Here is a 10456-nt window from a genome sequence, read left to right on the forward strand (position 1 = left end):
AACAGAAGCACAAGTGTGAAACTCCTCAGCAGGAACAGGAGAGCCACAGCCGTGCACCCCAAAGCTGCTGGTGGTCACAGCCCTACTATCTCCTAGTAATTCAAATGGTGGAGACCAAACAAGGTAGTGCCGATTCACCGGAGAGGAGAGGAGCAGAGGTTGCAGGAGATGAGAAGCGCGGTTCTCCCAGCTCGCCCGTGCTGGTATTTAATCATTTGTAAAGACCAAAGCTCAAATCTCCTGATGCAAGTCCACCGGCTGAGGAGAGAACAAGCAGGTAAAGTCCACAGCTTGCGTGCTTTCGGTGGGCTGCAGCGCCGGTGAAACTGCTGGGCAAAAAGCCAGCCCATCCTTCCCACCACCAGGCCTCGGCAAGCAGAGAAATATTTCCGAGATGAAGTACCAGGAGAAGCAGCTTTCAGCCTAAACCCACGCGTAAGGTATTGCCTAAGCTCACCCCGGGCCAGCCTGTGCCAGCACGGCGCGAGGACTGCGCCCTGCTCCTGCGCTGAGCCGAGCTGCCTCCCGGAGCAGGGCTCGGCAGGGGCCATGGTGGACACTTTCCAGCGGAGGGCCACCAGAGGAACAGGCGAGCAAAGGGACGGGTGCTGGGAAACCTCTGCGGCTCTCACCAGCCTCACCACATCCCAAAGACAATTAAATACCAGAAACTCCCTTGAAAAATCCCCCAAGATAACGCTTTCTGGGAAAGGCAAACGGCTTAACGGCACGCTTAATTACCCCACTTCCAAGTTCCTCGGGAGACAGAAAATCCCCCCTTCCTAGGCAGCGGGACCCACGGGCTACCTCCTCCCTGCAGGAGCCATCCGACCGCACGCAGCATCCTGGGGAACTAACAGCCAGCAGCAGGGGCTTCTCAGTCACGTACCCCTGCACGTGAGACCCCGGGGGGAAGGATGCTCCCGGGCAGCCGGCTCGCCGGGCTGGAAGCATGGTCGCTGGCTGCAGAGCCCCTTGTTTCAGGGCACTCTCCTGGCTGGGCCTCCGGTCGCGTTCTCAGCCAGCTTTGCTTAAGCTAACGTTTCAGCATTAAGCCAACCTCCCCTGCAGCGAGGATATAAGCCGTTACAGACAGAAAGCAGGAGCTTTAATCAGAAAGGAAGTGCATAAACCAAGGGCAACAGGATGAAATTAAAGACAAGTCTGCAAAACCCCGCTATTAATAGATGGCCTGTCTGCTTTTACGATTCCCATTGTTAAAAGCAAATTGCCGTGCTTACGGATGCAATTCAGTGCGAAGCAAAGCTCCAAACCTTGTCTGTGCAACCCAGCAAATCACTGTTATTCTTTGCAAAATACCGACTGGAGACAGAAATGGTTTTAAGAATAAAATACAGCCCCTGCACACATCTAATTCTCAGCAGAAAAGTTGCTGCACGCAATGGACTTAAATCAGTAGCACCACTTTATCACCAGCGTTTGACCTGTGCTTCCCAGCTCCTCCTCACAGTAGTTTCTTACCTCTCTGGACTTTAACTGTACACTTGAACACTTCCATGCAGCTGCTTGTCCGAGGCTGTTTTGTTTTTTTATTAATTTGAATTTATTTATTTTTAGCCAAATGGTTGAGCTATTTCTGGGAAAAAGGCTCCAGCTAGGAGCTTTGCAATTTTAAAGAGAAACTCTTACAGGAATTTGAGAAACTCCTGTTTTCCAGGGTATGGACGTTGACAGGGGACTTCAGCCCTGGAAAGAACCATCTGCAGCTGGCAGGCACCGACCCCAACCAGCGATGCTGTTGCAAGCAGGAGGCTGCTCCCAGCTCACGCACTTGTGGGGAGCACGGGGCCTCTTGGGGCTGCTCCCCACGAGCAGGCTGCGCCCCAGCAGCAGCTGGGAGCCTCTCTCCCAGGTGTCCATAAGCACATTTCCAACACCCTTCCAGGGAGCAAAGTCCCACCTTGCATCAGATAACAGCGGATACGGCAGTAAAACGTACCAAAAGCAGGAGTTGGGAAAAATAGTGCTCACAGCTTGACCAAACAGGTCTGCACCACGTGAGAGCATCCCCCCCGACCTCCAATTAAAAAAAAAAAGCAAAGGGAAAAGCAGGAGCCCCAGCACCACGAGCCATGCCAGCCCACGTGGCTGTCCCACTGCACTTGTTCCTTATTTCTAGCTTCCCAATTTGAGACTCCAGCGGCTTCTCTGCGGTAACACGCAGCCTGCGCCGTGGCTGCTGCCGGCAGAGCTCACCCTGAGCCATGAGACAGCCTTGTCACGTTAAGGGCACTTTACAAAATAAACTCCAGCAACAAAGCTTTTATTCACAAGAAGTTCGTCGCTTCATTAAAATCCACGCTCTCTTGAAGCACAGGGATTTAGCCAAGCAGAACCGCCACTCGGTGTCACAGGGACACCCCGCAGCGCTGCGTGCCCACACCCAGCCTTTGCTGCTTGCAGGTTTTTGTCACTTCAACGAGAGCAAAATGCTCGACTTGGCAGTCGTGCACAAGGTATTTGACACGCAGCCTCGCTCTCAAGGTGCTAGCATGGCAGAACTGGGGGGAAAAAAAAAAGTGATTCTCAAGACTTCTTCCTCCTACCTATGCTCCTCTTTATTAGAGCAGGAACTGCAATCACACGCTGTAGTGTTTGGTTCGCACTATTTTACAAAAAAAAGCAAGTGTGAAAGAAAACCGCAGATGTGCTCCACGTCCTGGAATAGACTATTACACATCTGCTGCAAAAACCAGAGGTAAGCGTGTAACTCGGCACCCTCCGCCCCACGTGCTCCGGCACAGCTTGCGCTCCCGCAGCCCCCAGAGCTGGGCACGGCTGAGGGCAGCGGCACCCCGCTGCTGCGAAACCTGCCCCTCCGCGTGCGCAGGGGGGTTATTTTCCTTCTAAGAAGGGACTTTGGGCTTTTTTTCTCATTTTCTGCTGTTTCAGTGCATCTCTGTGGGGCACTGCTCTCCTGCGAAGCGTCAGGTGAGGCTGACCCCAGGAGGGCAGGGAGCAGCACCCGCCTGCCCCTGCTCCTTCCCGCTGCTGCAGGAACCCCACCGCTTCCCAGGCAGGATCTAATCAGCCTGTCAACCTCCGGCACACGCCTCTCAGAGTCAACACATGCCTTCTCCCAGGCCTTTCTTCTGTCTTTGTTCCTCCCCAAAGGAGAGAGGGGCCGGGCAGCAACAGCTCAGGTGACACAATGGGACGAAACGCTCCGACCCCGGGGATTTGTGCCCTGGGGAAGGTGGAGGAGCCTCAGGGCTCCAGGTGTGTGGGGCAGGGCAGCAGAAACGCACCCAGGCTGCACCCACCCAAAATTGCAACACCAGACTTCCCCTGCCGCAGGTTTAACACCAGCGGCGGGCAAAACTCAGCCCGGGGGACGCAGAGAGGGTGGTGGAGCACAGCCAGGGCTGCACGGAGGGGAGCGGGCTGGCAGCGGCGGGTGACAAGAGCCCGCTTCTGCACACCCGTCCTCTGCGTCCCCGCTCCGCAGCGGGTCTGCACGCGATTTTGTAATTAAATAAAACGAGCCCCAGATGGAAAACCTCCACGTGAAAGCAGCGCTATGCACGCAAATAAGAAGTAACAGCCTGCTACAAGGGCTGCACAAAGCAAACCCCCTTTGCTTTGGTTACCTTCCCTCCCCAATAACAAGCAGCGGCCTGGCCCGAGGCACTGCACCAGGGACACGCGAGGGACAGGCTGCCTTTCCCGAGCCGCGGGCTGCTAGCGGCCACGTGGCAGAGGCAGGGCCGAGACCCAGGGAGGAGGCAGGTGAGACATTATCATCACCAGCCTGCAGGAAGACAAAGACACGATAAAATTGGTTTGGCTGCACAAGGGAGTCCTTCTTAAACAAAAGCAAGTGTTCCGAGAGCCAAAAAAAACAGGGTCATGAGTAATTTCTCTGTCTGGGTTTCTTCATTTGTTCTTCCAAAGTTCAAAGCTGTGCTAACCCCGCCACACCGGCGATCCGGATTCCCTGCCTGCCAGCCACAGCCTCATAGCTGTGGCCCGGAGGTATGGCTGCCTGCGACTTCAGAAGAATCCAGGGAAGGTAATTAAGAGAAAAGCACGTTATCTTTGATCCAACCACACAGGGACCTGCGCTTCCAACCTCCAGGCGCGCTGGGAGGAAGCTGCTGCTGCTCACGGACCTGCCGCGCTCACCCCACTCTGCGTGGAGACGGACCCAGACCTCCCCTGGTTGCCATCACGGGCACCCCCTGCGCTTCTGCAGCCTTCCCACTAACGGGACGCAAGCAGAGCGAGACTGTAAGTGAGACCCCAATGCCAAAATCGGTTTGCAGAAGATAACTGAAGTTGTATTTCACGTTGACAGTATCTCCTTAAAGTGGATTAACCGTGGCAATCCAATCCTGCCTCCCCGCAGCGATCCCGTCCGACTCTCGTCTCGGCAGCAGGGATCTCACTGGTGTAAACTGAAGCTCAGAAGCCAATTTGTTCCTGCAGGAAGCACGCATCTGTATCCTGGAGTGGCAGCACAGACCCAAACACACATCTCCTCCCCTCTCGCTCTTTTGGCATCCTGTTTCGTGCCCTATGCAGGGTAAGGAACTTCATGGAAGGGAAAAACAGAACCACATAACGACCACGCTGGCTGGGCAGGAAACATTCACCGCACAAGCTGCGAAATAGACCTGAAAACTGTATGTTCAATATCCATTAGCACTTGCGAGCCTCTGGCAGAGGCCACCCAGGGGAGAAGCGACACCATTTGTCAGAGGAACCTTACGGGCACCTCACTGCCAGATCACCTTCAGCCCTCAGTAACTGCAGGGAGTCTCCCGCGGTGCCACGGCCCAAGCATCTCCATGCCCTGTGCTGTCCATGCGCTCAGGACACCCGTGTGGCTCCGAGATGCCCCTGGGGAGATGCACGTGGAGCCCTCTCACCCAGGGAGCAGGAGGGGCCCTGACTCTGACCCAGGCGGGGCTGGGGACGGGGCAGAGCGGGGCGGCAGGAGCCTCTATCTGCCCGAGTCCTGGCTGCGCTGGCGGGGACGTGCACCCGCCTGATAACAAGCACAGCACGCTGCTACTCTCATCGCACTCGCATAAGCCGGGAAAAGCGTTCGACAGCCCGCTGCCCCTGAGCTTTGGCAAAGGCCTCCTGTTCCTCATGCACGAGGATGATACCGCCGGGCACCCAGGGATCCCACCGCCACCTCTGCGGCTCCCCAGCAGCTGCTTACACCAGGCAGCCACCTGAAGGAGCTTTTAGCTGAACTCGGTAGCACCAGAAGACGCTTCAGACCTCAAGCGCCTGAGGATGTGTGTTAGAGAAAGCCTCCGACTAGGCACAGGGAGGAAACGCACAGCGGCAGGCAGAGCTAAACCCAAAGTCAGGAACTTGGGGCACGGAGAGCAGGCCTGACAGATTTGTCCCTAGGGCAGTCAAACAACAGGAGCTGCGTTTTCTGCAGGGCTCACCCACAACCTTGAACCGAAACGCAACCTAAAAGCGCGAAGACAGAAATCCACCCTCCGTGCTCCAGCCCCGCCGTCGCGCAACCTCCCGACTTGAAGAGGGAGGCGAGCCCCCCGTGCCGAAATCCCGGCACGAACCCGGCGCCGCCAAACGCGCGGGAGCTGCCGAAACGCTGCAAAAACGCCGGGTTTCGCCACGCTCGCTGCGGAAGAGGGGGGGAAAAAAAAAAAAAGAGGGTAGTGACGGAGCCCGGCCCGAGCAGCGAGGGCTCCGAGCGGCTCGTGCGGCCCCGGGCGCGTTGTGCGGGGACACGAGGGGCTCAGCACCCGCGCGGCGTCACCCTGCCGGAAAGCACGGGCTGCTGCCGCGCACCGCCCGCGACAGGGAAGTCCCTTTCGCTTATTTCATTTTTATTTTTCCCCCCCCCCTTAAGGGGGGGGGGGGGGGGGGAGAGGATTTTTTTTTTTTTTGCGAAGAGGAAAAAGCAACCCGCGGAGCACCCCGCCGCGGAAGGCGCATCCCACGGGGGAGGCAGCGTGAGGCCGAGAGCCGGCCCCCCAAAATAAAATACAAGGAAATAAATCCCCCCCCCCCCCCCCCGGCCCCGCACTCACCAGGCGGCTCAGGCTGCGGCGGAGCATCGCGGCAGCGCCCGGCCCCGCCGCCCCTCAGCGCGGCATCGCCCGGCTCGGCCCGGCTCAGGCTGCCCGCGGGCCCCGCCGCCGGCCGCGCACCATGCCCGCCGCGGGGCCCCGCCGGCCGGCCCGCTCGGCTCGGCACCGCCCGGCCCGGCCCGGCCCCGCCGCCGGCCGCTTCCCCCCTCTCCCCAGCGCCCCCGCGCCGCGCTTTTCTCCGGCCTCGCCCCGGAGGCGGGCCTGCGGGGCCCGGGGCAGCCTGGGAGCCGTAGTGCCGCGGGGAGCCGGGCGCGGCCGCCGTGCTCCCCCTCAGAGCTCACCTCACGGCACCGCCGGCAGGGCCTGCCCCGGCCCCTGGGCACCTCTCCGTTATTCCCCGTGCGGCCGCGGCATTACCCGCAAGGAAGCCAGCAAACAATGCCAGGCGGCTCCACGCGCGTTGTAAAATAACGAGTGGCAGCTAAACCACCCCCGTGTAACGCCCGAGCAGCCCAGCCGCGGGCTTCCCTCCCCACGGAGCGGTGGGGAGCAAAGCCGGGATCGTCGCCGCGCCCCAGCTTTCGCGGTGCTGGGCTGGCAGCGGCACCGGGGGCTCAGGGTCCCCACATGCTGGTGGGAAGAGGCCCTGGCTGTTCTTGGACCCCTCCCAGAGCTCTGCAGCGGGCAATGAACAGATTAACAACGCTCAGCAGCCTTGGGGACCGGGCCCCTTCGTGTCCCCAAAGGCCATGTGCTACCAGGCTCACGCAGCCCACCAGGCAGAACAGAAATTCTCCTCTTGTTTACCCCCGCAGGCGCGGTTGCTCGTCTCCCTATCATCAGGCTGGGAGGGGAAATCGGTCTCGCCAGCACCACAGGAGCAGCCCCGCAGCTATGCCTGCCCTTTTTGACTTGCAAACCAGACGGGGAGCGTTTTGTACGGCCCAGAGGCCGGGCAGGGGGCTCCAGCCACAGGCAGCGGAGCGGGGCAGAGCACAAGGGCTGCTGCACAGCCCCGCGTCCCGCAGCCCCCCCCCGGCTTTGAAGCGGGGGCACAGCTCGCCCCCGCTGCTCTCGCACGTAGCCGGGCAGGGCCAGAGGAGTCTTTGCTTCTTCTGCCACCGTGTGGCTGTCCGGGGGACGTCCTCTCGGGGAAACGGCAAAATTGGCCCCAAACCCGCGGAGAGTACCGCGGGTGTCGAGCACCGGGTCAATGGGACGTGCTGGCTGACTTCTCCTCGGGGTCCGTCCCGCCTCCTGAGCGCTGATGCACATCTGTCATTAGCGTTGTGATGGCCCGAAGCCCATCTCATTAACCCAACTCTTCAGACTCATGCAGGTGCTCATTTACCATCAAGGCACAACCTGCCAGTTGACATACAGGGCTCCTCCTTGCACAAGGCAGAAGCACACAGCAGCCCCCAGCTCTCAAGGAATTTTTTTTCCCCCCCCAGAGAACCATCCCAGGGCCATCTCCACCTGGGAAGTTCATGCGGAGACTGGCAGGGTCTGGCCTTGCCCAGGGGGAGGTGGCCGCGTGCCAGGAGCACTTCTGTGCCTTCCTCCTTGCCTTCCCCACCAGGAACTGACAACTGTTTTTTTTCCCTTCCCTTTTCTTCAGTGGGGGCAGATCCTGTACTCATTCAGTGACAAGTGTTCTTTCATAAGAAATGAGAAAGCTTTTGCCAGCAGATCTCAAGCCAGAAGCCCCGTTGAGAATTTCAAATCCACTTTGGGGTCTCTGCTTGCCCTGCCAGCACACGGCTGACCAACTGGCACAGGCAAGCACTGACCCTGCTGGAGTCCCGCTTTGAGCTGCTGACAGTTCTGGGTATTTCTGCTCACTTCTCACCAGGACATGATGCAGGCTCCCTCCCCCTCTAGTACTCATCTAGATGGAAAAAGCAGGTCTTGGCCAGGCACGAGGGGCCAGCAAGCTCCACATGCCACAGTCACAAGGAAGGATTGCTTCATGTTTGCAAAACATGCATGAGGGAAGGAGGTCATCAGGAAGCAAATCCGTCTGCAGAGCAGTTTGCATGGAAGTCAGCCACAGAATTTGCTTGGAAGTAGTGCTCAGTGCGAGGTCCCAGCCACATCCCACACCAAAACCAGCTGCTTTGGACCATGGCTCCCCCAGGAAGTCACAGCATGCAGCAAGCACCTCCTGGGGGGTGCCTTAAGGAGCTGGGCTGCCACAGGCCAAGCTTTTTGCAACAGTCACAGAGAAAAGGAAGGAAAAGGCAAAAGTTCAGTCTGTGCTGTGCTCTAGAGTTGACTCAGCAGCAGCATGCACACTGCAGTGTCAGTTGAACAAGGGGATTTACACATGCCTTTTTTTTTTTTTTGCAAAGTCCATTTCAAATCAATTTATCACTCCACAAGCAGCTTTCTTTGTGAAAGCAGGACACAGAGTTCAGATGCTTGTAGCTGCAAGCCTGTGTCACAGCAGTACCTTGCAACCTACGTACACAATCCTAGCCAAATAAGCAAAAACACCTAAGACCTACAAAATCAACCCCAAACCTCTTCCTGCAGCTGTGCAGTGTATGGAGGATGGATTGGAATGTCTAAGGCAGAGCACAGCATGGGTAGCCAAAAAAAGACCTACACAACAGATCAGGGATTTGTGCTAGAGTCTTGCTAAACCCATCTGTGCTGAAGTGTAAACGCAGTTTAATAAGGTATAAGCTCTTCCACATACCAGGCATGAGTTCTGATTGCTACAGAAGACTAAAATGAAAACTTTCGGTTAATAAATTAGGTCTTGATCCCTTTTCCAGCAATATTCTGTAGCAAAAGCCCTTCTAATTAATGCACTATCAGCCTTTCTCAAGAGACACTTTCCCCTTAGTCTGAAATAACCTATTCAACTATACAATGACTTACAAAGTGATAATTTATGAAGGAAAAAGACTACCAATTTTAGTTAACAATATCCTTTATATAAAAAATTTTTTTTTGGGTGGAGGGGACATGAAGTATATTTGGTACATGATAATGACAAATCTATATACCTCAGCCTCTAGCATATTCCCTCATGCCTCGAAGCAAATACAACCATTAAATAAGTGTGATTGTATCCTTCCTCCTCCTGCCAACAGTAATGTCTCCAACAAGGCTCATTTAACCTAGAAAGGGAAAGTTTTCATATTTTCTAAATTTCCAGTCCTCATTATTTTCCCTTTCCCTGCAAAGTCTTAACAGCCTCTTTCATAACAATCAGGAGAAGCTTAGGGAGCTACTCTCACCTAATTAAGTCCGTGGGTTTTTTTTGTTAACAGTTCTGTAGAGTACGTGACAGTAAATAACCTGATTTGTTTTTAATGCAATACAACGGGAGATCTATAACCAATAACAAACTCTAAAGAAGCACCGGGCATGGCTGCTCACTATTCAAAGCATGCTGACACCCCCAGGCGAGGCACAATGCCACCCATGTCCGCCAGCCAGCACAGCCCTTGGGAACTCTGGAGGGGACTGATCAGCTGCCCAATATTAGGCACCAGCATTTCTCAGCTCAATATGCTGAATGACCTTACAGAAATAAGCGGTGCCCTGGTGTGCTCACCCAGGGGAAAGAAAAACAGAAAGAAAAAAGTTGCCTTTCCCCACATTTCCGTTTTTGTGACTGAGCTAGGAAGAGCCAAAACAGCATGCTGGCACCCATCCCAGTGGGCTGCCGGCGAGGCAGAGGGTAGCAACTGCAAGCGTGAGAAAGTTTCCTTCTCACACAGCTTCCTGAGCTCTAAACACTCCCACTCTGGGCATTTACCAATCCAAACGCCCCTTCTAGGGTTTCAAATCCCCTCACCTTACCACACAAAGTATTTACATGCAGCAATTGGCTTTCATCCACATCCTGAGAAAAAGGCACACACCTTAGCTGTGTTTGAGTAGCACGTTTGTGATATCTGCAGCTATAACCCAAGGAATTACAAAGCCAACCCAACACAGCAAGGACAGCACATCTTAAAGGCCAGTCAAGCCCCCACGAATCCCAGCTGCCTGGGGCAAATTTTCTTATTGCTTTTATTTTTACCTTTTGTCCGGCTCCGTGAGAAGACAGCTACACACAAACAGCCCTCACCATGCTCCAGGTCCCACCTCCTTTCCCCAGGGAAAAGGGGCTTCTTGCCCTCCCTCTATATATGCCCTGCAAAATATGGCTGGCCACCTGCTGAGCTTTAGAGAGATGCTAACAGGGAACAAGGAGCACCTGCAGGCAGCCTGCAGGGATGGGACCTGTTACATTCACCTGGCAAAACACTCATTAGCTATCATCACTCACACTTGCACTTAGTTGCCTTCACAACACTAAAACAGTGTCCAGAATCAGTGCCTGGGAGGCTTTCTCGCCAGTCATCTCCTGGATCGCTCTTTCATCACTCAGAGTTAATGGAGGGGTGGACAAA

The 10456-nt window shown here is 55.9% G+C and overlaps 1 protein-coding gene across 1 annotated transcript in view; it reads right to left on the bottom strand.

Moving 5' to 3' along the window:
• ATP11C (ATPase phospholipid transporting 11C) overlaps positions 1-6212 on the bottom strand; it is a 59606-nt gene extending 53394 nt beyond the window's left edge. The window contains exon 1 of the mRNA XM_067005179.1: positions 6042-6212. Coding sequence (XP_066861280.1) covers positions 6042-6068 — 27 coding nt within the window. The 5' untranslated portion in view covers positions 6069-6212. The remainder of the gene's footprint in view (positions 1-6041) is intronic.
• Positions 6213-10456: the final 4244 nt, after the last annotated feature.

Source organism: Anser cygnoides, chromosome 13 (genome assembly GCF_040182565.1).
Source record: "Anser cygnoides isolate HZ-2024a breed goose chromosome 13, Taihu_goose_T2T_genome, whole genome shotgun sequence".
Lineage (NCBI taxonomy): Eukaryota > Metazoa > Chordata > Aves > Anseriformes > Anatidae > Anser > Anser cygnoides.